This window comes from Aulonocara sp. 'chitande type north' Nkhata Bay, linkage group LG23, assembly GCF_057382095.1.
Source record: "Aulonocara sp. 'chitande type north' Nkhata Bay isolate Kocher_YH1m ecotype deep benthic linkage group LG23, A_spYH_male_GT1.1, whole genome shotgun sequence".
NCBI lineage: Eukaryota > Metazoa > Chordata > Actinopteri > Cichliformes > Cichlidae > Aulonocara > Aulonocara sp. 'chitande type north' Nkhata Bay.
The window spans coordinates 45,775,020-45,801,089 of record NC_141365.1 but is presented as its reverse complement, the minus strand read 5'-3'; the positions used below and the strand labels follow the sequence as shown (position 1 = coordinate 45,801,089).

Genomic DNA, 26,070 nt, shown 5'->3' with positions numbered 1-26,070 from the left:
TTCTATTAAATGAGAAGTACATTTTGAACACAGTATAGTGAACACAATATCCAAGAAGCTAAATCTGGTGAAATGGTTTCTTTAGCTGTCAGCTTGAAAGGCTGATTGGGGTATTTTTGTCACCTTGCATGCGGGTGGCATGGACACCCGACTTTTGTGTGCATTTATCAAAAAGCTTGGATGATTTTGAAGATCAGTGGCATTCAACTCATGATCAGCGTTCAAGTTTTCTTAAAATCTTGTAACATGATAACTGGAAAGAAGACAGCTAGGATTTTCAAACTGATCCATAGATGGATCTACTATGAAGCTGAGGGACAGCACTGCTTAAAAGATCCTTTTTAAATGACTCCAGCTGTCTGATTTAATGAGACCACGTGTGCTCAAGTTTCCTGTTCTGACTCAGCCTCAGAATGTCTAGAGGCAGAAATCAAGCACACTCAAAGGAAATAAGCGTATCAGTGGGCATGTGCTCAGCACGCAGAGTGGGAGTGACTAAAGGTGCCACTGCAGAGCATCGCAGTTGTTTCGTGTGATTAAGTTGTGTGTTTATGAACCTGTGAGTGTTAGTCCTTTTGGCAGGATGACTCGCATGAAGCTGTTATAATTGTTTGTGCATGTTAAAGTTATGCCTCAGTTCTTTGATACCATGTTGGTAGGATTATTTGGCACTAAGTTAATAGCAGTGGCTGTAATCTCCCGCAGTCATTACATCCAGCGGTATTACAAATAAAGGACTTTTCTATTGTTTAGTTTAACTGTGGCTAGCTTGCCATGTCCGTGCCTTATGATTGGCAATTTGTATGACGTGATATTTAGGCAATATATGAGCTATAGTGACCCCTTGTGGATATTGTGAGATATTGCTGTGTTGAGTACATTATGTTTTCAATTGTTTTCTAGTTATTTGTGACTCTACTAATGATAAAATTGCCTGTTTCTGTTTCCAGAAAACCATTGCTCATAGTCCCACATACTATACAATGATAAGTTCAAGTATGGCTGTACCTAATTTGGATTAAGCCTGGCAAGCACTTTGATGTAAACATTTCTTCTGTGGGACTTAAAGACAGTTAACCCAACTCCTGGACTGCTGCAGTCTTCCTGACAGAAAGCTTAGGCCAGGCTTGTATGCCCAGTATATATATTCTATAACGTGTGTAACTACTTCGTTTAGTTGTTTTTGTTTGGATTTAGTTTTGTTTTTTTCTTTTCAGTGTATTTCAGTGTCAGTAATTTGTGTAGTGCTCACTCACATTTTCAACTGGAAAAGACCTGCAATAGAAACGTATTTAGGAGCAAACAAGTGAATGAAAAGTTTGACATCATTAAGGCCAAACAGCACCTAGTTTTCAACAAAAACACATAACATAAGAGCAGCAGTGACGATGCAGCTGACACACATGAACCCATTTAAACTGGTCCCAGTGTTTTTAGCCTAACTTGAGTCTTGAACCATTGGGGCAAATGAGAAATTCCAGCAGTTCTTGAAAGCAGCAACTCTGTGCTTTTTTGTGATGTTAGGGACATTATGGTAACTCGAGGCAGAACACCATCCAAATCTTGGTAAATAACACATGAAAGAACAAAACAAACAAACATGGTAAAAAGAAGCCAAACATGTGATAACATTGTTCCATCACGCTCACTCACTATTCTCTCAACCTTTGCCTTCACGGGGCTGCTGCAACAATGTACCTGGGATTACCGTAATGATGCAAATATTAATGAAAAGTGCAGAGTTGCTGCTCTCAGGAATCATTGGACTTCTTTTAATTGAGGAAATGGATCAGGAGTTACGGTAGTTACAGATGTTTAATACAACCCTAGAAAAGAGCTTTCTGTAGTGCTGTGCGATACGGAAAGATTTTTTATGTCTCCGATACAAGTAAATACAGGGCTGATATGATCTATACTTTTTAATGTGGATGATGCATCATCAAAATGCCAAATTGTTTACATTTTCATGACCTTTACGTTGTTTTTTAGGGGGCTTCATCCTAATGATTATTAATGAGTTAAAACCGAGGACAGAAATAATAAAAGGATTTAGTTTGTAGCCCATAGTTTAAAAACAGTAATCACACATTATCCCTTTCTTTAACAGCAACACAAAAGGATCATTATATTCCATTAAATCTGAGCCATATTATATTCAGTATATTTATTTTAATTTCAGTAAATGTTTTTATTTAAATGACATGTTTCAGTGAGATAAATGTGTTATTTCAAGGTCGTTGCATCATTTTTACTTTTCGAGTTGGCTAAAATAAGAATTAGCCAGTTGCACTTTAAAGTAATATAACCAACATATCGCCACAGTTATCTACCTGGATATTCTTCAGAGCATGCTTTCTTGCATGTGACAACAAGAGACCTCTCGGTTGTCTGGTGGAGCATTTAGTGCCTCGCTACATGTTTCCAAATCGGCATTTCTTCTCAGTGAAAGCTGTCCTAGAGAAGTAAAGCAAGTTTGTAAGTTTCTCTCTCAGTGTTTGTAACGCATTCCCACGTTAAGCTTAACAACCGATATATGGAGCGACTGCCGCGCCTCCTCTCCCCCTCCCTCTCCTGCTGCTACTTCAATCATGAAACTAATCAATGATCAGCTGATCGCAAGTTCCGTCTCTCTTGTTTGTTTCCCACTTTGCACCAGAAAGAGGAAACCAGCAGATAAACCACAGCAGCACGTTTAAGCTTGATAAGCTGTTGTTAGAATTTATTTAATATTACTTTAATGCCTAATGCTATAAGTAGCTGACAGCTGGTAACTGTGCAGGGGCGGGTCTAGCACAGTTTTGCCAGGGGGCCAGCTGGGGCATTAACAGGGAAAAGGGGGGCACAAAGAAATACTTTTCTTTCTTATTCTCGTTTAAAATGTCTCGCTTTTAATAAATAATTATCTGAATCTTATAACCAAAGTTTTTATCTAACGTAAAATGTATAGAAATCTAATATTGTATATAGTAACTATTAAGTCTAATATATACCCTAGTAAGTTATAGTACTTTTTCCTTTGGGAAGATACCATCTGTGCAGTCTGCAGTTCTGTTGAAGAAAGATGTTGAATCTATTTAATTGTTGTTGAAAAATAATTGATTTCTGTGCATTTTTTTAAAATACATGCATTAAATTAAAGTCGATTATGTCGATTAAGCATCACGAGGCAGAGGGTGGGCGATGGTTCCCTTTAGTTTTTTTTTTTGCTGGGAGTTTGCAACCCTATTAGTTAGGTTGTTTAATATTTCTGCTAAGTACTCTTTAAAATACCAGAATAGGGAGGATGGTGCAGGTTTAAGTTTATTAGATTGATCAGTGTTGCTGAACTATGAAATATTTTGGGTGCAGTGTGTTTTTTGCATACAGGTATAACTAAATAACTTTAATGTTTTATTTTTTAAAATTTGAGTATGAACTTATACAAAATAAAGAAAGATATTAAAAAAACTGTTTTATTGATTATAAAAATACGCTGTATCGGATTCATATCGATACTGGACACAAAAAAGTGGTATCGTGCGTTCTCTAGTCCATACAGGAGAGAACCAGAAACTAAAGAAACTAAATTGCGTGTTTACCTTTATGTTGACATCAGTGTCTGTTTTTTTTATTATTATTATTTCAGCATTTCAGCATCTCAAAATATTTTTTAGATAAAAGCAGTCAAAATATTTTTTTTAACAGATGAATCATTAAAGGATGGCAATTTCTAAAATGGTAACCAACAGACCCGTGTGTTTTCTCTTTGGAATAATAATAATTATTGCTCATTAATAAGAAAACTATTTCTAATCCAATTCAATTTTCGAACAATCAATAAAATACTTTATGACTAAAATGATGAATAACTGCAGCCCTAGAATAAACACATTTTAGAGAAACTTGTGATTTTTGAGATGATGCAGTTTTAATTTGATAGTTTTTCCCCTTTGGTAACTTTGCTGTCCTCGCCCTGAGTTCCTTAGTTTCACCAGCTAGACAGCGAGATAACGATGCTCCAATAACCAGACTTGTTTTCCTTTCTGCGCTGATTTATTGAAGAATGGCCTCTGACCATTGCCTTCTCTTTGACCATCGTAAAACTGAAAGTACAAAATACTGTATTAGCTAACTAACATTGTAAACTAGCTTGTTACACTCTTACTGCAAGCTAACAGTAGATTACAGCTCAGTATTCAATACCATCGTTCCCTCGAAGCTGGACAGGAATCTGCAGGATCTAGGACTGAGCAGCTCCCTCTGCAGCTGGATCCTTAACTTCCTGTCTGATAGACGCCAAGTAGTCAGACTGGGCAGCATCACCTCATCCCCCATCACACTGAACACTGGTGCTCCACAGGGGTGTGTACTGAGCCCTCTCCTGTACTCACTCTACACCTATGACTGCACAGCCACTAACAACTCCAACATCATTGTGAAGTTTGCGGACGACACTACAGTGGTGGGTCTTATCACCAAAGGTGATGAGACGGCTTACAGGGAGGAGGTCAGCGCCCTGACCCACTGGTGTCAAGACAACCATCTCACCCTCAACGTCGCAAAGACAAAGGAGTTGATAGTGGACTTCCGGAGGTGCAGAGAAGTACACACCCCCATCACCATCAACGGCGCTGCTGTGGAGAGTGAGCAGCTTCCGCTTCCTTGGTGTACACCTGGCTGAGGATCTTACGTGGTCAGTACACATAAACAAAACAGTGAAGAAGGCGCAGCAGCGCCTCTTCTTTCTCAGGAGACTGAAATATGTGGAACGAAACCGTGACCGAGGACAAGCTGATGGCATAAGATGTAAGTACAACTCCTCCGGTTTCATATGCAAAACAAATTATTGTGCTAGCTTACACGGTTCAGGTTCTACAGGGATTTAAAAATAGTTACGCAAAACGGAGCATGCTGCTCTGACCGGCTTTAAAGGGTTAACAATGACTTTAAAAAAATAACATAAAATAGTGTGCAACACCACTGAAGTTTGTTTTTTTTTTAACTCTCTTTTCAACCAACGGCAGTCACTCTCCAAATAACTTCTGCTTAGCTTTCCGAGCTTCCCTCGGGTCCTCTTAATCAGCGGTCTCCAACCTTTTTTGCGCCACGGACGGTTTATGCCCGACAATATTTTCACGGACCGGCCTTTAAGGTGTCGCGGATAAATGAGGGAGGGGCTAATAATCGGCTCAGTCATTTTTAATGATCGTTGAAAGCCCAGATCATAATCGTGAATAAAATTCGATTAATTGAGCAGCCCTACTACACACTGTATATAAATGCCACTTGTTTTGCACATGTCCAACTACCAACCTCTGTATATTTTATTTTATTGTTTACTCTATTTAATTTGTAAAATATGTACACACACACGCGCGCACGTAGAAAAACATGTACTATTATATATTGTACATATATTTATTAGTCTCAGATTTAGCCGTTCTTATATTTTGCTTGTTTTACGTTATTGTATTTTTGCACACCTCTGTTGCTTGTGAAGCTCGCAAACAAGAATTTCACTCACATGTACTGTACCAGTGTACCTGCACATGTGATGTGACAATCAAAGTGATTTGATAACAAGATAAAACTTTCAAATGTACAAATTATCGTACCATTTTTACACAAAACAAAAGATAATAATTATTTTATCGTCACTCATACTTACAGACATATCTTGTCCAAGGCAACAACATTTTAAGGTCCATATCAGCTTAGAACGATAACTTTCCGCCATCTTTGATTTTTTCACCTTCTCATTGTTCCTTTCCCAAAGTAGTCAAACCCATATTACAAAGCAGCCACTAGAGGGAGCTCTAGGGCCGTTTGCAACCATAATATCCAGTTTACCTTATAAAAGGCAGAACAGTAACTATAGTGTTTGCAATAAATGGAGACATTTAAAAACAGAAAGCTATCATCTACTGTGATTCAAGTGTATAAACTAAACCACATAAAATGGCTTAAACTGAATATGGTCACGTTTTATTTTTTGTGTGGCCATTACTGCATTTTAATGGTGTTATAGATGCTGTCGAGGCTAAGCCTACATTTAAAGCCACTAAGCTGTTTGTTGGCAGGTTAATGCAATGTCACTGGTATGAATAAACGTATTAAACTTAGTTCAATAACTGAAACCATACTTATCTTGTCCTTTAGATTCTTTATTCCAACACAATTTAACATAACAGCGCAGCGGTCACAATCTGTTTGCTCCTTCCCAACAACAACACACCTGCTGCTAATGACCTATCTACCTTAAATAGACACACCATATGTAACACAAAAGGTGACCCCTAGTGGCATACATGAGGTACCCACACAAAAATGGCTCCTACAGATACTGAGCACAAATATGAGTACAGAGAATTTCCAGCAAGCTTTTAATACTGTCACAAAAAGGTCTAGAGGGATTTATCAGCATCATCCTGTCAAACTGGTTTTATGGCGGTTTTGATGAGAACAGATTATAGCTTGATCAAGAAGACCAACCGTCGAAGTCCTGTTGGGAAACCTTTGCACTTTTTCAAGGTGTGAGTATCATCAAGTGTAGCAGTGATGTCCTCATTGGTCGTTGACACAGTTGACAACTTGTTTGAGGGATGAAATTGTGGCGTTTTGGTCAGAAAGTTTATACTTGTAAATCAGACTGCAGAAATATTTCTGAAAATGTAGTGGTTTGTTTGTTTGTGGTTTGTTTGTTTGTGGTTTGTTTGTTTGTGGTTTGTTTGTTTGTGGTTTGTTTGTGGTTTGTTTGTTTGTGGTTTGTTTGTTCATGTTTTTTGTTTGTTTTTATTTCAAATATCTTATAACAAGATGAAACTACAATTGTAAACGCAATTTGTTTTTTTGGTTTTTCTCAAACTTAAGTAACTGAAACCTTTCATTGAACTACAGCAGAAACAGATTGGAAATGCCAAGTTATTCTAACACTAGTGGACTTGTTAAACAAAACATTTGTTTCACTTCTTTCTCAACATGCAGCACCATTAAGAACAGTGGACCAGCATAGTTGGTCTGCATGAGCACACTTACTGCAACAGTTGTACATGCTGAAACTGGTTGCTGGCAGCTGATGTGAAGAAATGTCTGGACACATCAAAAGTTTTCTTTTTCATTTTCTTCCTCCCTTGGATAACATACACATGGCAAATAAAAACATGTAACTAGGGTGACGTGAAGTGTGTATCATCAGATTTAACTCAAATATAATGAGGCTGTCCATCTGTGAAGTAATTGTTCCTTCAAAAACCACTGTGACAACAGATTTTATTTCATTCATTTGATGGTTTTCTATTCTGTATACTGGAACTTTTTAATAGCCCCCCTGTCCACACATCCTTGACATGAGACTTTCTGCAGAGTTGCACATGATGAATGCACACAAAACTTAAAGTGTTGCTGTCATATTTTTTTGGATGTGGTTTGTTGTCATAATCAAGAACGTGTCTTATTTTTTTATTTGTTTTGTTGCTGATCGGCCATTGGACTGCTGAGCCTGCAGTGAACAGCCAGTCACTGACTCTTGATGCTAGAGCAAGGACAACTGAGCTCTCTCTCTCTCTCTCTCTCTCTCTCTCTCTCTCTTTTAAATAAATAATACGTTCGAGCTGTTTATGTTTTTGACTTGTTATGGACTCTGACTGGCAATGGGAGGGCTGGCGGACTCATATTATGGAGGTGGAGGGTAGACACATTTTGTGTGCAAGAGACCACATACTACAGTGGTGATTGACACAGACTTCAATGGACATTTAGGTGAAGGGAACAGAGGTTATGAGGTGTTGGGTAGGTGTGGTGTTTAGGAGAGAAATCTAGAAAGACAGATGTGGGGCAGATTTTCCAAGTGGAAATGGCCGTGGTGCACACATACTTCAAGAACAGGGAGGAACTTGTAGAAATATATGAAAGTGGAGGAAGCTGCACACAGGGCAACTAAATATTATGCAGAAGGTGAAATCAAAAAGACAGGAGACAAGGAGGTGTCAGGGAGAATGCAGCTATGCAGCATCAAATGGTAGTTTGAAGGATGAGTTTGGACATCAAGAAGAGGAAGTGAGTGAAGGCAGAGACATGCAGGAGTATAAACAGGCTCTGGGTAGTAGGGAAGACTTACCAGATGGCTGGGATAGTACAGCTTTATTGAGATAAACTGCCAAGAAGGGGTTTGACGGCTTCTCTGCACAGAAGAAAGGGAAAAAAGAAAAGTGATTTTGAAAGTATTTGAAGGAAGAGCTTTACAAAGAAAAAGAAGTGTAGTTAGTGAAATGAAGAAAATAGACCAAGAAACTGGGAGGCGAGGCATGTAGCAGAAAGAGGTGACAAAGGAAAAGGCTCAGTGCCACGTATGTGAAGCTGGACCCCAAGGAAATGAGGGAATGACACTTGCTAGGCAGAGAGTGAGTTTGAATGGATGTTCAAACCCAAAAAAAAAAGATATATTCACATAACATAGATTGAAAGAAGCTGCAGGTGGCACAGCAGCTTTAATGTCTTCCAGACAGGAAGTTTTGGAAAGAAATATCATCATTTCCCAGATTTTACTATCTTAGTGTTCTGTAACAAAATCACTGTTGTGCGCATGGTGTTAGAGATGATGATGATTACAAACAAACTTAATGTGCTAGTCGTGCTTTTCTTGAGGGATTTGTCCTTCGACCATGTCATTGGAATCATTTGTATTCACTGATTCTGGCACTTATTTCATCAAACCAAACTCCAAGTAAATACTTTCGGCTTTTTGGTTTTGTCAAACGAACTAATGTAAAGAATGCCTGGCTGTGCACTACACCACGCAGTGGGAATTTGTCTTCTCCAGTTAAATTCAGGATTAACTTGCTTTATAACACAGACCTCAAAAGTAACCGTTATAACCCCAAACACAAGAAAATGTGATCTACAGCACAGTGAGAACTGGCAACGCTTATCTGGAGGGGTCAGAGTGAATGAACTGGACACCTGTAGAAGCAGGATTTGATTTCCACTGATTTCCTTTCCGATCCGATACCAAGTAAAATTCAGGGTGGTATCGACGATACTGATCTGATACGATACTCTGTACAAAAACTTATTTTTTTTACTCTATCTTTTATTTTATCTCAAATTATAGCGTCGTAATGATCACAGGACATCAGATTACTTGTTCTTATCACTTAATGATGCAGAATTATCATATAGAAATGAAAAACCTGAAGTTGTGGCTATTTGTTGCCTGCCTGCAGCATTAAAGGACTCCGTGAGAGACGTCTGTCTCGCCCTGGCAGCACCTCTCCCTCTCCTCCTCTTCAGTTCGCCTCAACATACGCTCGTCATATTCTGTGATGTGATTCACTCTGAGGTGTTTGACCAGGTCAGCGGTGTTACCACAACACCTCACATTCTTGCCACATGTATGGCAAACCACGTCTCAGCTGTTCGTGGAGGTAAAATACGTCTGCACATGACTCTGTTTACGCTCAGCCATTGTTGTGAGTGTGCACGCCAAGGGGCCGGACACAATGACGGGTATCGGAGGAATCGATATTTCAGTATCGATCCGCACATCACTAGTTGAGATACGTTTTAAACTGGTCCAAAAAACAAATGCATATTTTCCCGAACCACTGTTCCTTGACTAAGGTGGATAACGTGATGAGGTCAAGGAAGGGTGTGACGGAGATTTGATTGAAAAACTTTGTCGTCCGTTAAAGTTTCACGTTGGCTTTTTCATCTTGAAAGCCCTCTCTGCTCGTGTCCAACCCGTGTGAACAATCAGAGATGTGAGAAATGTAAACAAACCGTCCGCAGAACGCTGATCAGGTTATTTTAAGCGCAAGAAAACAAAAACGTTGCGCTCACCGTCGGCGTCACGGACGAGGCCTGGGGGTCCGGGCCCGTCCACAAAGGTCATTGTAACACAAATCATACGATTGCTAATGAAAATGCTATAAAGCTACATCGCAGATAAGTCTCTGGAGTAACAATCAAGGCCATGTTAGTTATTTGATGAATAGTATCTGTGCCACTCATGGCGCATGACTGAGGAGGACGTTGACCTCTGCAAGTCAGGAAAGTCTGCTGCTCATTGTATAAATATGAGATTTTTTTCAAAAACCAGCCAGCCATCATCTCGGGAGGCTGACTCCAAAGTACCATCTCACTTCAAACTTGCAAAACAAGTCGAGTCGATGCGAGCGCACTGCTTGTTTCTAGTTAGTCTTTAAGGATGACAGCATTAGTCTGCTCCTTTGTATGAAATAAAGTGAGTCGAGTCCATGTGGTCTGGCACCCACCCACATTTCTCTGCTAGTGATCCATGAGGACTCCACCTTGTTGCCAGTTCTCTTGTGTGGAAGCTTCAGGAAATGACAGCTTCACTCTGACGTGTGTGAGCTGTGTGAGGTCTGTGGTTAGAAGTTTACAGTGTTTGCTCTTTGTGTCGTCTGTAATATGCTCTATGGCTTTAAAAAAATGGCCACATGTTTCTGTAGCTGAATTTGTCCATCTCTGACCTTCTGAGACTGTATTTTCAAATAGGGACGTTCTGACTTTTCTTCACCTTGTACTTCATTCTGCAAATGTTTTATACTCTATTAGAGTTATTACATTATTCTGTTATGCTATAAAATCAACCCCCATATAAGATCGTACTTAAGAAATACATTTAAAAAACCTTCCTGTGCAAATAACCCAAGTTATCTAGAAGAAATAAAAACTGCACCGCAAACCAAACTCAGCTGTTCGACCTGTTGAGCTCGGGAAACTAACTGGTGTTTCATTTTAGTGAGTGCTTTGTTAGATTCCTTCATTTGAACCAAATGAAGTTGATTAAAGTTGATGCATTGATGTGTTTGAAGTGTTTTGTTAGTTGCGATGGATCTCCTGCTGTCTTTTTTCCTCATTATTAAAAGAGGATTTCTTTGAATTTCAAACATCCATTTCCTGTTTATCTGGTCCCGGGTCACAGGTGCAGCAGTCTAAGCAGACAATCCCAGACCTCCCTAAACAACCACTTCCTCCAGCATATCCAGGACAATACTGAGGCATTCCCAGGCCTGCTGAGAGATATAACCTCTCTAGTGTGTCCTGGGTCTGCCCTGGAGACTCCTCCTCATGGGACAGGCCCCAAACACCTCACCCAGGATATTTTTAATTAAAACATCACAAATAAGTCGTCAGGTCTGATGGTCACATTTGTGAGATTCAACCACCATAAAGCAGAGATCACACAGGACACACTGTGTAACCCTCAGCTCAGGTGTGTTCAGGACATTTGCTTGGAAGAAGCCGTCTGTGGATAAATCCTGCTCTCCACCTCAGCTGTCAGGTTTATCCAGAGAACGGCCGTCCTGACTTCCAGCAGCCCCACAGTCCTCGTTTCTAATAAACTGGCATCACTGAAATGAACTGTCTGCCTCGCTGTTCAATAATCTGCTCTTTGCCAATTTCCCAGCAGAAGCTTCCACTCATATCAGCATTTTTCTGTGATTCTCACATGAACTAAACATAAAAAGCTGAAGCCAACCTCAGAGTTCCCCGTAGTGAGGAAGAGTTTCCTCTGAGCCACAGCTGAGTTTGATGCGTCCACAAAGGAAGACTGACGGGAGGACAGACTCTGGGAGAAAGGCAGATATTAAAAGATATGAATACAAAGTACGCTGCAACAAACAGGACAGCAGATTATGAAGAGCGGTTAGACCTTCATGTGTCAGTCATTGAAATGTGATCAAAGTTACCTGTTTGACATCCTGATAGAAGAAAATCAGCTTCTTGGATCCGTTTGCAGCAAAGAATTCATGGATCAGACTGAACTGGAAGAATCAGACATTAATGACTCAAAGGTTCAACTCTGAGGAAGGATCACGTCTCTGAACTTACTCTGTCATCAGAGACGATGGCGTCTTCCACCGCCGCCTCCTCCAGGCTGCCGGCGTCTGCCAGCCTGCTCATCAGGTATTTATGTCGGGCATCCAGAGCTGCCCGCCGTTCCTCCTTCACGGCTCTCGCCTGTTTGGCTACTTCTCTCCTCGCCTCATTGGACAGCAGCATCGTCCTTTTACCAGACACCTGGAGAAACATCAGCTCAGTCTACAGACGCAGAGACCAGTGAGAGCTTGGCCCAAACATCTGCAGGTTTCTGAGGACCACGTTTGACCCTGACTGGAGGCATCGATTCTGAGTGTGACTGCCTAAACTGAGCTACTGTCCCCCCTCCACTGAGACGTTGTCCTGTGATGTGTCATGGGGGGAAGTGTTCCTCACGGTTGGACTCGTGAGAAGTTCAGTCAGTTTATTCAAACTTTAAAAAGACGCATTTTCAGTCTCTGGATTTCAGCAGAAACAAATGTGAACACAGCACTTTTTGATTGAGTATAAAAGGATGAAAGAGTCAGTGATTAGTAACATTGTTGCTGACTGATGCTGTTGTAGAGCTGTCTTTGGATCCTCACCTTCCTGGAAGCCTTCCCTGGATTGCTCATATATCATTAACTTGTTTGTGTTCAGTAGAATCAGGTGTTGTGGATGCAGGTCGTAGCTGTGTGAGGCCTGTACAGTCAGCGCTGTGTGAGCGCTGTGTAACGTTAGCTTAGACTTCTTTCTGTTGTTATCATCCTTCAGGTTAATGTTGTTTTCATTATGCATCACAGGAAGTGTGGGTGGCTGTTAGCCTCACAGCTCATGGAGAGTTGCTGCTGCTCTGCCTCCTCTTTGATGTTTCTGCTCTTTGTGGCTTTGTGTTACTTTGTGTCGTGTCTGAAACAAAGTGAGTCCATGTTACTAACTGTAGTCGGCTCTCTGTCTCGTGCACAGCTGACTGTTGTCTGAATGAAAGTGTTTTTGTACTTTGTGTAATCTGTTGGGTCTTTGAGCCCTTTTTAAACAGCATATGAGCCATATGTATGTGTGTATATGAAAGGTTGTTTGTAAGACATCAAATTGTTGCTTATTCTAGAGCTGCTGCTGTGCCTGATTGGTCTACTCGCTCGAAACTGAAGGTTGACTTGATTCTTTTGGTTTTTTACATTTTGTCAATAAACCAACTTCTTTATGATTTGAACGGCGTCTCTGACGTGTCACAGGCCTGTCAGCTTTCTTGGTGATTGGTATAGATTTGAGCTTCATGCTCTGGCTGTTGTTGGGTTTTCCTCTTTCATATTAAAGCTTTTGTCCTACATTTGGCTCTAAAGTCTAATTCTAATCCCAGCACTGTGTCTGGGTGTGTGATGCTTGTTTTCCTGCTCTTTCTCATGAAACAGTCACAACATTCTCAGTCCAACTTTCACTCTTTGCTGCGTTTGCTGCAGCTGCAGTGAACATGGTGCCGTTTGCCTTTAAGAAAGTTGTGCACAAAGGCTTTTTCTCTAGCAGACAGCTGTGTGGCTAAAAGTCAGATCATTTTTTACCACCTCAGTCACACTGGACTGAAACAAGAGTGAAACTAGGAAGAATCAGAGTTTGTCCAGTGACTGCACTGATTTTCTTCATATTCACAAACTGATTCTAAGTAGTTGCATCAGCTAATCACCCGGACACTGAGCGTCCAACACGCTCCCTGAAGGGAAACGATTACATCCTCCAAACAATCACAATCTGTCTCTGAACGACTGGAATTATTCTCTGATTTGTCAATAACTGGAGTTTATCAATGCAGACACGTTGCCAACATGATGAAGTCAGTCTGAGTCGCATCTCTTTGGCTAACTTAACTCAAGTGGTTGCCGACTATTCTGGTTCTATTCCCATATAACAGCAGGGTTGCTGAGCACCTCTGTCACTCTGCACTTATGTTCCCAGTTCTCTTTTGTGGAGGAATTTTCCAGGAATTCCTGGGACCAGCTTTCCATGAGAGACCCGATCAGGAGCGACTGTCCTGGACACTCCCAGCATCACAGGGACTCACAAACCCGTCTACCACAGTGAGAAGACTGATGGTCACAGGCCCACATGTAGCTTTAGATCACACGTGTGCACTTCCTGTGGTCACTGCTGTAACTCTAGACTCACCGAGGGGCCAGTGGTTGGTGAGGCAGCAGCAGCTGAAGTCATGTGACTAATGGCTCTCAGCTTCTGTCCTCCTATTCGCCGGTGTCCTTCACCTGTCACACCTGGTCAAGAAAGAGTGAGAATGTTCAGAGCTTTAATGGAAAAGAATATTATTACATATAAAAGGCCTCTAACAAGTATTGTAGTGTTAATCAGGATGAAGTCCATCATGAAGACTTCAGAGTGGTTCAGACAGTCGGTGTTTCATCCACAGAGCCTCCAGTCTGCATATCAAAGGATCCTGAGGAATGACAGTGAACCCCGAGTTCCCCTCATTACATTCATGTGTGTGACTGTGAGGAAAAGGTGATTGTATGAACGTGTGTGAGCGAGTGAATGAGGCTTGTATCAGAGTGGAGATAATGTCAGCGGCACAAGCTGGACGCTGCAGGTGTCACATGTGAATCTGTGCATCAGTGTCTGCACCTTTGTGGAGGTGAAGCTCAGGAGGTTTGGATTTGTTCAAAGCTCTGTCTGCTCCATCTTTCTTTCCCTCAGGCCTCTCCAGATCAGGAAGGAGGTCCTGTTCTCCTTCTCCCTCCTGGATTTCTGGATCCAGGGAAGGATCAAAGTCTCTCAGCCCAGCATCAGAGCTTCTGGCTGGGGGAGGACTGGAAGTTTCAGCTGGAGGCTGAGAGCCTGCATCTGCCATCTGAGTCACAATTCAAATATTCTCAGTAATCTCAAAAAGCAACAGAAAGGTGCCATTTTCATGAGCAGTGGGTTATCCAGCAGTTTGATTCATGTCAGCAGCATTTAGTTTGTAACTGCTGACTCACCTCTGGCTGTGTCCTGCTCTCAGGGTCACAGTGGACACTGTACCTTTGACCGAAGCTGCAAAGACAGTCAGCAGGGGTCTGGATGCATTCAGCACCACGTCCTTGTTGGGCAGACACCTTCAGTGACAGGACAGACAGTCCAAAGTAAGGAGACGTGGGACACAGTGAAGACACAGAAACAGAAACCAGAACTATAATCACAAAACAAACTCAGAAACATAAAGAGTGAATCAGCTGATTCAGTGTTTGTGACAAAAACATGGATCCTGGTTAATAACTTTTATTTGTTTGTTTCTGTATTATTTTGTGTATCGTTCTTATGAGCTGTTGTTTTGTCAGTGAAATATTATTTCATTGTTTTAAGCTTTTTGTTGACTTTGAAGTGCTTAAGTTGATATTTTTGAACATTTAATTTGTTCGATTATTGTCGAGTCGATAAAACTGTCAAACGCACAGCTGCTTCCAGCACGGCCGGAGGAGAGGTGGCCGAGCAGACGCACAACACACACAGCTCACAGGTTTGCATTTCTATATATTGCAGATGTTGCAGAAATTGAGAGTAAAGAACTCAGAGATCCAGCGCTGTCTCCTGCCCCTTATTTATACACCACAACACAACGACAGGCGTAACTCACACAAACGGGTAACATGAGGCTCAGATGCTTTGGACGTGTTCACATATACTGGACACAGAATGATGAAGATGGAGCTGCAGGAAGGAGGAAAAGAGGAAAAACACAGAAAAGATTCACAGATGTGGTGAAAAAGGACACGACAGCTTCTGTTTGTTAGTTTGGTTTTTCTTTATTTGGTAAAGATTCAGAAATAAAGAGAAGATCACATGTTTGAATATTATATTAACGTTCTGTAATTACAACAAGTTGTAAAATCTTTCCAGAGTGAGACAGAGACTGTGCAGAGACTGTAGAAGGACAGAGCAGCAGCAGAGCAGTCCAGATACACTGATGATCCTCTGTCAGATCCAGAGGGACACACAGGGCTGATGCTGGACTCTACATTGTGTCTGACAGTGGAGCTGTTCTCAGAGCAGTTCACTCTGCAGCACTGACAGTCATCTGCACTTCATTCCTCTGTCAGTCACTGCTGGATGAAGCTCTCCTCTCCACCTCCCAGTAACATGGCCCAGTCAGAGCGTCTCTACACACAAGCTGCTGCTGCTTCAACCTCTCTGGATCATCAGGACACAGCTGCTCCTCTCTCAGCACACACACCGTCCTGTTTATTGCCACGACATCCACCTGCAGAGAGAAGGAGGAAGAGCAGAGGAGATAAACGAGTGTTTCCAGAGACTCTTCATCAGCTGTCAGTCAGTGATGCAGCACATCCAGTATAAAGAGCAGCAGGGACGTCAGTGCTGGGACTGTACTAGGACTCATTGTTGCTTCACTTTTTCTAATCTTTGGATTTTTATTGAAGTTGCTGAAAATGTTTTTCCCTCCTAGTTTGAGTTTGGACTTTCATTCATTAGAAGAACCTTGGTGTGTCCACTCTGAGCTCTGTAGGAACCCCAACAACAAGCCCAACAATCCAGATGGACGGTTCCAGCTGTTAACTGGAGGAATTCCATCCAAACATCTGCTCTCACTAAATTCTTCCTCACCTACAGACTGTGTTCTTCACTGCTTTAAACTTGGAAATCAATGCAGTCATTGGTCTGCGTGCTGCTTTGTTCAGAGAGCTGATTGGCTGTTGACAGTGTTTGATCAGAGCGTGTCAGCCGTTACTATGGTGACCATAAAGGTGAGAAACAGGAAGTGTTTGTGTCCAATCCTGAAGCCTGTCACCGTTCTCCTCTCACAGCTTCACTGAGAAGCTGCAGCTTTACAGGAAACACTGGATCTTTGTTTCATACTGACTGTGTTTAGTACAATACTGCTGACAGCACCACCCACTCACTCCATCACTCTACTGACCTCAGAGTCTCCAGTCTGTAGTCTGGACTCTGCTGAAGATCAGACAGCTGCTTCACATCTGGATCCTTCAGGTTGTTTCCATACAGGTACAGCTGTCTCAGATGGGAGGGGTTGGACTTCAGTGCTGCTGCCAGATAATCACAGCTGATCTTTGACAAACCACAGCTCCTCAATCTGTATAAAGAATGAAAGATGTAAGTTTATTAGACAAAGTGCTTGAAATCATTCAGTGTTTCATCATCTGTTCAGAGCTGAAGAAGGTTCAGAATGTAGAAGTTTAGAAAATGGAAACTCCAAACAGCTGAAGCCAACAGGAAGCAGCTTCAAACAGGAAACTGTGCAGAGTTTCAGACTATATGTCCTGATGCAGCCAGTTGGATTTTGGAGATTTGAATCTCTGTTCTGTGACTAAGTCCTTGAATCATTTCTTCCAGTTGGTCCAACAAGACAGACTAAGTATTGGACATGTGTTGTGGCTCCATCAGGGGAGCTTCTAAATGTGATGTGATGGCCCCTCTGGGTCTGTCAGGTCACAGCATTGAAGAGAGCTCAAACTGGGCACACAGCTGTTCCAGTCTGGACCAAAGACTCTATACTGGGACTGAGGGACTGCTTTGACTGCACCCACTGGGACTTTTGAAAGGCTCATGTTCTCACTTAGATCATCGATTTCTACTGACATTTCTTTCTGGGAAAAATGGGGATTACTTTGGAAACAGGAAGTATTTTCCCCAATAAGCAGCCCTGGATTAGTAAATCACTCCAACATGTTCTCAGGCAGAAGAAGCTGTCTTGTTATGAGGGAGAGAAGAAAAAGATTGAGGCACAGAAACCTGTTGAAAGAGAGATAAAGCAGCTAAAATCAGGTGTAAAAGTAAAGCAGAGGATGAGCTGAATAAAGGACACTCAAGGCTGGCTTGGAAAGGAATGAAGGCCATGGTGGGGATGCAGAACAAGGAGCAAAGATGAATGTGATGCTGAATCAGCAGAAGACTTGGACTCATTTGATTCCAGCTTTGATATCATTGATTTCAATGAAGAGCTTTGTGATTGTAGCAAAGGGCTGGTAGCTCTGAGAGTCCCACTGATGAGGTGTTTGTGTGGAAATCTCTTAGTGGGACCAAAGAGAGAAAAAGCCCTGGTCCTGATGCTGTGGGAGGGAAATGATTGAAGTGTGCTGTGAGGAACTGACTGGGAGATTTTCACACATTTTCCAGTCCTCCTTGGAACAACAGGAAGTTCCCAGCATATGGAAACAAAGGTTAAGTGTCCTATGGCACTCAGTGATGATGGTGCTGTGGCCCCACCACCTCCACCTCTTTGTAAAGGAACTAACTGTAATCTGAAGCTTCAAATGGAACTAAGACTTCCTCCACTAGGTGGCAGTGTCTGATGAGAAAGTGTTAGTGGAGCTGGCCTGGAGTCAGAAACAGGAAGATGCAGGATTTGGGCTGAAATGGGCAAAAGTGGTTAGCACTAGTGCCTTAGAGCAAGAAGGTTGTAGGTTGAAGCTTGTTGGTCAGCTGGGCCTTTCTGTGGAGGTTGGATGTTCTCCCACAGTCCAATGAAATGCTGCTTAGGTTCATTGGTGCTTCTACATTGGCTGTAGGTGTGGATGTGAGGGAGTGCTTCTCTGTCGCTCTCTGTTGGCCCTGTGATGGACTGCTCACCTGTGCAGGTGGATCACGCCTCTTGCCCTATGACAGCTAGGGCACAGGCTGCAGCCCTGTGAGCCTAAGCTGAATAAACAGTTAGCAAAAATGATCCATAGATGGCCTGAAATCCCCCAGTTAGCAGTTTGGTAGATAGCTATGACATGCTAATCCCATCCAGCAGCTGTATTCTACCTGTAAGCTGATCCCTGCTGAGCCAAAGCACTTTTTCATATACAAATTACAACCTTTAATAGAAACCTATTGGTCAGCATCTTATTAGCCTGCTGTTAGCTTCATTCCACAGAAAACTGAGAGAAACTAACAGAGTTGATAAAGAATAAAGAGAAATGTGCTGATTTAAAGCCTTTGAAGTGCTTCAGATGATCTCTGTCCACTTCTGTCCACTCATTCATTCATGTAAGCTTTCTAATGCAGCTTTGATCTTCACAGTCTGCTTGATGAAACTCATTCTAACCCTGAATGTCAGAGTGTTGCTCCTTCTCTTTCCCATCATTCATGCTGGCAGTGGAGGAGATTTGGATGTTGGACTGTGTTTTGGATGATGTGTGTATGTTTGTGTTGGACTGCTGTCTGTAAAGCAAACGCACATTTTGCTTTGGATTTCAGTGTCACACAGACTTTAAGGTGCAATGAAGAGTTTGAGAGTTTCACAGTGAATTTTCCAGTGGAGGATTTTTCTTCTTCTTTGAAGGTTTGAAATGTGAACATTGTTCTGCTGCAGTCAATGGACTAAACCAGAGAAGAAGAAAACAGACTTTACCATGAAGATCCTCAGTGTGGATCAGTATAATATCAGCCTGATGTCTGCAGTTTAGTGTCAGCACAACTTTCACATCTTATTCATCTCAGCACAACTAAAACATGCTGACTGACCTCAGAGTTTCAAGTTTACATCCTGGACTCTCCAGGAAACCACACAGATGCTTCACTCCTGGATCCTGCAGCTTGTTGTTGGAGCTCAGGTCCAGCTCTCTCAGATGGGAGGGGTTGGACTTCAGTGCTGCTGCCAGATAATCACAGCTGATCTCTGACAAACCACAGCTCCTCAATCTGTATAAAGAATGAAAGATGTAAGTTTATTAGACAAAGTGCTTGAAATCATTCAGTGTTTCATCATCTGTTCAGAGCTGAAGAAGGTTCAGAATGTAGAAGTTTAGAAAATGGAAACTCCAAACAGCTGAAGCCAACAGGAAGCAGCTTCAAACAAACACAACAAGAGAAAAAACTCTGAATGTTTCACATTAAAGTCGTACATTTCTCATAAAAACAGGACAAAGACTTGAAAAAGTCGTGTTTTTCCTTCCAGGAACCACATGGCTTCACTTTTAAAGGTGAAGTGTGACAGAAATGGACATATTTGAAGTCCAACACCTTTTTCCAGTCACATTATTAAAGCAGACAAACTACAAGCTCATTTTCATTCCAACAAGTCATCTTCTGACCTGGACTAACAACACTGGTCTCTATGTGCAGCTGGCTGTGAGACCAGTGCTCAGGGAGCGTCTACAAAGTGCAACACTGAAAGAACATCACACACTCATTTGCTTCCAGCACTTTCACACAAACATCTACTGTCATTATTGTCACCAAACTCTGTGGATCCTTTATTGCAAATTCAAATGGGATCAAATGGTCAGACAAAAGAGGGTTATGAGGAAATATGATGAAATGTTGTGTATTAGCAGCAACTTATTGAATCATTTTCCTCAGAAACCAAACAAAATGATTGACAAACATGTTTTTACAAACTCAGTGTTGGACTTGGATCAGCAGGATAAGCTGATGTTTAAAGGCATTTGAGTCTCGCTGTATGAGAGTCCAGTTCTTACTCAATATTTATGGATGATGTTCTTTCAGTGTTGCACTTTGTAGACGCTCCCTGAGCCTCACAGCCAGCTGCACATGGACCAGCTGACATTACCCAGCATTAGAGGCGGCTGTAAAAAATTCATGTTCCCATTTAAATGGTTTTAATTTGAATAAAACGATGTTGATTCATTCGATCCTGAATCGATGTTTAATATAAATGTATTTTGCCAGAATCTCAGGTTAAAGCTCACAAACTATTTCAACAAGCAGCAAACAGATAAAACAGTAAATGAGAGCAGCTAAACACACAAAGATGGAAACACAGAGCGTGGATCGTTCACTCCACGGCACGTACACGGACACGCCGTCGGGGCTGAAAGTGGACAGCTCACAGATCCTGAAGCTGCAGGTTTCATCTGTCTCCAACCAAAACTGAGTGAAGCAGCAGCAAAAGAAGATCCAAACTCTGCTTCACGTTTGATCAATATGCTCATGAATTCTCTCTGACTTTGGCTGTTCCTGCCTGCACAGCTCTCTCTCTCTCAGTGTACTCCAAGAACAGCTTCAAACATCTGTTTCTGCATCATTCACTGTTTATTAGCCACCAGTCTGCTGTTGTGTTCAGTGCTGTCGGCCTCTGACAGTAAAGCCTCATTTCTGCTGTTCCATGGAAACTTTTTAAAATGATGACAGATTACAAACTCTCAGCTGTGTCTGTAATCAAACCTCTGTAACTTTGCTTCACTTCAGCAGCATCAGCTCATGTTCACATGTTGCTTCATGGTTTGCTTCAGTTTTTGATCGACTGCAGAATATTTTGAAGGTTATCTGCTATAAAAAGCCAGAAGAGGAAAATCTGCTTCATGTGTTTCTGTTTGATCCTCAGTGACTTTGGCACAAAGGCCTCTGCTGTGATGATCACACCTCTGATCAAGTCTCACAGTGTCACAACTGATAAATGATCAGAGTTAGAATATTTCTGACTGTCTGCTGTGTGCCGTGACCTTTGACCTGCTAAAGACAGTCAGCTGTGGATTATTCATTGTTGTGTCTGATACTTAGAACTGTGAGGAAGAAGCTACACAGTTAATCAGGGTCCCCTCTCTCTGAATCAGGAAAGGTGGGCAGGCCGCGTGTGGGCCGCGGGCCATACGTTGAGTATCACTGTTTGAAATGTGAACATTGTTCTGCTGCAGTCAATGGACTAAACCAGAGAAGAAGAAAACAGACTTTACCATGAAGATCCTCAGTGTGGATCAGTATAATATCAGCCTGATGTCTGCAGTTTAGTGTCAGCACAACTTTCACATCATATTCATCTCAGCACAACTAAAACATGCTGACTGACCTCAGAGTTTCAAGTTTACATCCTGGACTCTCCAGGAAACCACACAGATGCTTCACTCCTGGATCCTGCAGGTTGTTCTTGGTTGAAGACCAGGAGTAGTCATTACTCAGGTCCAGCTCTCTCAGATGGGAGGGGTTGGACTTCAGTGCTGCTGCCAGATAATCACAGCTGATCTCTGACAAACCACAGTCCTTCAATCTGTATAAAGAATGAAAGATGTAAGTTTATTAGACAAAGTGCTTGAAATCATTCAGTGTTTCATCATCTGTTCAGAGCTGAAGAAGGTTCAGAATGTAGAAGTTTAGAAAATGGAAACTCCAAACAGCTGAAGCCAACAGGAAGCAGCTTCAAACAAACACAACAAGAGAAAAAACTCTGAATGTTTCACATTAAAGTCGTACATTTCTCATAAAAACAGGACAAAGACTTGAAAAAGTCGTGTTTTTCCTTCCAGGAACCACATGGCTTCACTTTTAAAGGTGAAGTGTGACAGAAATGGACATATTTGAAGTCCAACACCTTTTTCCAGTCACATTATTAAAGCAGACAAACTACAAGCTCATTTTCATTCCAACAAGTCATCTTCTGACCTGGACTAACAACACTGGTCTCTATGTGCAGCTGGCTGTGAGACCAGTGCTCAGGGAGCGTCTACAAAGTGCAACACTGAAAGAACATCACACACTCATTTGCTTCCAGCACTTTCACACAAACATCTACTGTCATTATTGTCACCAAACTCTGTGGATCCTTTATTGCAAATTCAAATGGGATCAAATGGTCAGACAAAAGAGGGTTATGAGGAAATATGATGAAATGTTGTGTATTAGCAGCAACTTATTGAATCATTTTCCTCAGAAACCAAACAAAATGATTGACAAACATGTTTTTACAAACTCAGTGTTGGACTTGGATCAGCAGGATAAGCTGATGTTTAAAGGCATTTGAGTCTCGCTGTATGAGAGTCCAGTTCTTACTCAATATTTATGGATGATGTTCTTTCAGTGTTGCACTTTGTAGACGCTCCCTGAGCCTCACAGCCAGCTGCATATGGACCAGCTGACATTACCCAGCATTAGAGGCGGCTGTAAAAAATTCATGTTCCCATTTAAATGGTTTTAATTTGAATAAAACGATGTTGATTCATTCAATCCTGAATCGATGTTTAATATAAATGTATTTTGCTAGAATCTCAGGTTAAAGCTCACAAACTATTTCAACAAGCAGCAAACAGATAAAACAGTAAATGAGAGCAGCTAAACACACAAAGATGGAAACACAGAGCGTGGATCGTTCACTCCACGGCACGTACACGGACACGCCGTCGGGGCTGAAAGTGGACAGCTCACAGATCCTGAAGCTGCAGGTTTCATCTGTCTCCAACCAAAACTGAGTGAAGCAGCAGCAAAAGAAGATCCAAACTCTGCTTCACGTTTGATAAATATGCTCATGAATTCTCTCTGACTTTGGCTGTTCCTGCCTGCACAGCTCTCTCTCTCTCAGTGTACTCCAAGAACAGCTTCAAACATCTGTTTCTGCATCATTCACTGTTTATTAGCCACCAGTCTGCTGTTGTGTTCAGTGCTGTCGGCCTCTGACAGTAAAGCCTCATTTCTGCTGTTCCATGGAAACTTTTTAAAATGATGACAGATTACAAACTCTCAGCTGTGTCTGTAATCAAACCTCTGTAACTTTGCTTCACTTCAGCAGCATCAGCTCATGTTCACATGTTGCTTCATGGTTTGCTTCAGTTTTTGATCGACTGCAGAATATTTTGAAGGTTATCTGCTATAAAAAGCCAGAAGAGGAAAATCTGCTTCATGTGTTTCTGTTTGATCCTCAGTGACTTTGACACAAAGGCCTCTGCTGTGATGATCACACCTCTGATCAAGTCTCACAGTGTCACAACTGATAAATGATCAGAGTTAGAATATTTCTGACTGTCTGCTGTGTGCCGTGACCTTTGACCTGCTAAAGACAGTCAGCTGTGGATTATTCATTGTTGTGTCTGATACTTAGAACTGTGAGGAAGAAGCTACACAGTTAATCAGGGTCCCCTCTCTCTGAATCAGGAAAGGTGGGCAGGCCGCGTGTGGGCCGCGGGCCATACGTTGAGTATCACTGTTTGAAATGTGAACATTGTTCTGCTGCAGTCAATGGACTAAACCAGAGAAGAAGAAAACAGACTTTACCATGAAGATCCTCAGTGTGGATCAGTATAATATCAGCCTGATGTCTGCAGTTTAGTGTCAGCACAACTTTCACATCATATTCATCTCAGCACAACTAAAACATGCTGACTGACCTCAGAGTTTCAAGTTTACATCCTGGACTCTCCAGGAAACCACACAGATGCTTCACTCCTGGATCCTGCAGGTTGTTGTTGGAGCTCAGGTCCAGCTCTCTCAGATGGGAGGGGTTGGACTTCAGTGCTGCTGCCAGATAATCACAGCTGATCTCTGACAAACCACAGCTCCACAATCTGTATAAAGAATGAAAGATGTAAGTTTATTAGACAAAGTGCTTGAAATCATTCAGTGTTTCATCATCTGTTCAGAGCTGAAGAAGGTTCAGAATGTAGAAGTTTAGAAAATGGAAACTCCAAACAGCTGAAGCCAACAGGAAGCAGCTTCAAACAAACACAACAAGAGAAAAAACTCTGAATGTTTCACATTAAAGTCGTACATTTCTCATAAAAACAGGACGAAGACTTGAAAAAGTCGTGTTTTTCCTTCCAGGAACCACATGGCTTCACTTTTAAAGGTGAAGTGTGACAGAAATGGACATATTGAAATCAATGATATCAAAGCTGGAATCAAATAAGTCCAAGTCTTCTGCTGATTCAGCATCACATTCATCTTTGCTCCTTGTTCTGCATCCCCACCATAAATATAAAGAGGCAAACCTCACATTTTTCCAAAATCCTCTTTAAGCTTCGACAATAAAGGAAGATAGTTTTATACAAGTCTTTGTGGTTTTCTTGTCACCCAGATGCCCGAGTACTTAAACTTGTTATAGCTGGGTTTAAAAGGGGCTAAAATACACAAAACTCCCCAGTTGTCGTACAGATAGACTTTGCCTCGCTCTTCCCAAAATTCACTTTATATCCAGAAATTGTCCCAAATTCCTTAAGTATGCATTAAGGTGACCTTGAGGCTCTTAAAGGCGCCTATAAATAAAACGTATTATTATTATTATTGTAAGTCTATCCAAAAGTTTGCGGAGGCTGTTCGATGGGTTGGAAATAAATAAAATCATGTCGTCGGCATAAAGAGAGACTTCATGTTCGATACCCCTCGATGTTTTCCCTCAACACCAACACATTGTCTCAGAGCAACAGCTAGCGGTTCAATGGCAAAAAGGAGACAGAGGGCATCCCTGTCCTGGGGGGCAGATTATTGTTAGTCCGGACGGCTGTTAGAGGGGAGCAATACAATACTTTTATCCAAGATACAAAATTAAAGCCACATTTTTTAAGCGTATAAAAAAAAATCCCATCTCACCCGATCCAACGCCTTTTCTGCGTCAAGCCAAATGACAGTTTCCAATGTATCACCTTTAACATGGGTATAAATGATATTTAATAGAGCTCTAATGTTCAAAAAAGAGTGCCTAATAAAGCCCGTCTGGTGAAATAATGGAGGACAAATACTTGTGTAAGCGACGGGCCAACACTTGAGCCAGGATCTTGGTGTCTGTGTTGAACAAAGATATTAAACGACATGAACGACAATCTAAATGGTCTTTTTCCTGTTTTACAATTAAACACATCACTGCTTGATGCATTGTTGGAGGCAACGACTGTGAGAGGAAGGATTCTTCAAAAGTTGATTTTAACAGTGAATTCAGTCGGTCAGAAAACTTTATGAAAAAATCAGATGGATACCCGTCGGGGCAGCAGATTTTCCAGACTGCATGCTCCGTACGGCCGTTTCAATTCCAACATTAGAGACAGGTTCCTCCAGACTAGCGATCGCATCTTCTCCCAAGGAGGGAATATCAAACACCTTATTGAAATCATTGTGGATCTCAAGGATAGTTTGGTTGTCTGTAGACCTTATTCCCTGGTCATTGTAGATCTCAAGGATAGTTGGTTAGCTGTTCTTAGTCGTAGCTGGTGAGCTGATAACTCGCCTGTTTTTTCTCCATGTTCATAAGCGTAGCTGCAACTTTGACTCAGCCTGTTTTGTAGATATGAGATTGTATTCAGTTTGTCATTGTAACCGCTGTGTATATAATACAGGCTCAGGAGAGTGGCTGTACACAGCATGTAGTTTAGTGTCACGGTCACAGTGGCTGACCGTATGGAGAGTGTGTGGAGGACTCAGGCGCAGACACTGGCGCAGACATGAAACTGAGTTTTGAACGAAAAGCGAGCCTTTATTTCGGCTGAAGACATCAAACAAGGCAGAATCACAGTGAAGAGAACTAAACTGGGGAACTAATACTATAATAAATCATGAAGACACGGAAAGCTATGGCTAAGAATACAAAAGACTGGGCATGAAAATATGGAGGGTGGG

The 26,070-nt window shown here is 41.7% G+C and overlaps 3 protein-coding genes across 3 annotated transcripts in view; all 3 read right to left on the bottom strand.

Annotated features, from left to right (window-relative positions):
- LOC147302771 (ribonuclease inhibitor-like) overlaps positions 1 to 26,070 on the bottom strand; it is a 192,669-nt gene that overhangs the window by 88,839 nt on the left and 77,760 nt on the right. The window lies entirely within an intron of this gene.
- The window catches only part of LOC147302776 (ribonuclease inhibitor-like), a 71,533-nt gene that overhangs the window by 34,577 nt on the left and 10,886 nt on the right, over positions 1 to 26,070 (bottom strand). The window contains exon 3 of the mRNA XM_086282112.1: positions 19,264 to 19,440. Coding sequence (XP_086138238.1) covers positions 19,264 to 19,440 — 177 coding nt within the window. The remainder of the gene's footprint in view (positions 1 to 19,263; positions 19,441 to 26,070) is intronic.
- On the bottom strand, positions 11,429 to 12,036 carry LOC147302777 (dynein axonemal heavy chain 5-like). The gene is made up of 3 exons (XM_086284563.1): positions 11,836 to 12,036; positions 11,694 to 11,768; positions 11,429 to 11,572 (listed from the first exon to the last, which is right to left on the bottom strand). The coding sequence occupies exons 1-3, from the start codon at positions 12,034 to 12,036 to the stop codon at positions 11,429 to 11,431; spliced, it is 420 nt and encodes a 139-aa protein (XP_086140689.1).

What these genes read in the sequence shown, in the direction of transcription:
- LOC147302777 (XM_086284563.1), bottom strand. Translation starts at nt 12,036, where the DNA reads ATGTTTCTCCAGGTGTCTGGTAAAAGGACGATGCTGCTGTCCAATGAG. An exon ending in CCATCGTCTCTGATGACAGA is followed by an intron (nt 11,769 to 11,835) that starts GTAAGTTCAGAG and finishes TGATTCTTCCAG; the next exon opens with TTCAGTCTGATCCATGAATT. An exon ending in TCTATCAGGATGTCAAACAG is followed by an intron (nt 11,573 to 11,693) that starts GTAACTTTGATC and finishes CCTTTCTCCCAG; the next exon opens with AGTCTGTCCTCCCGTCAGTC.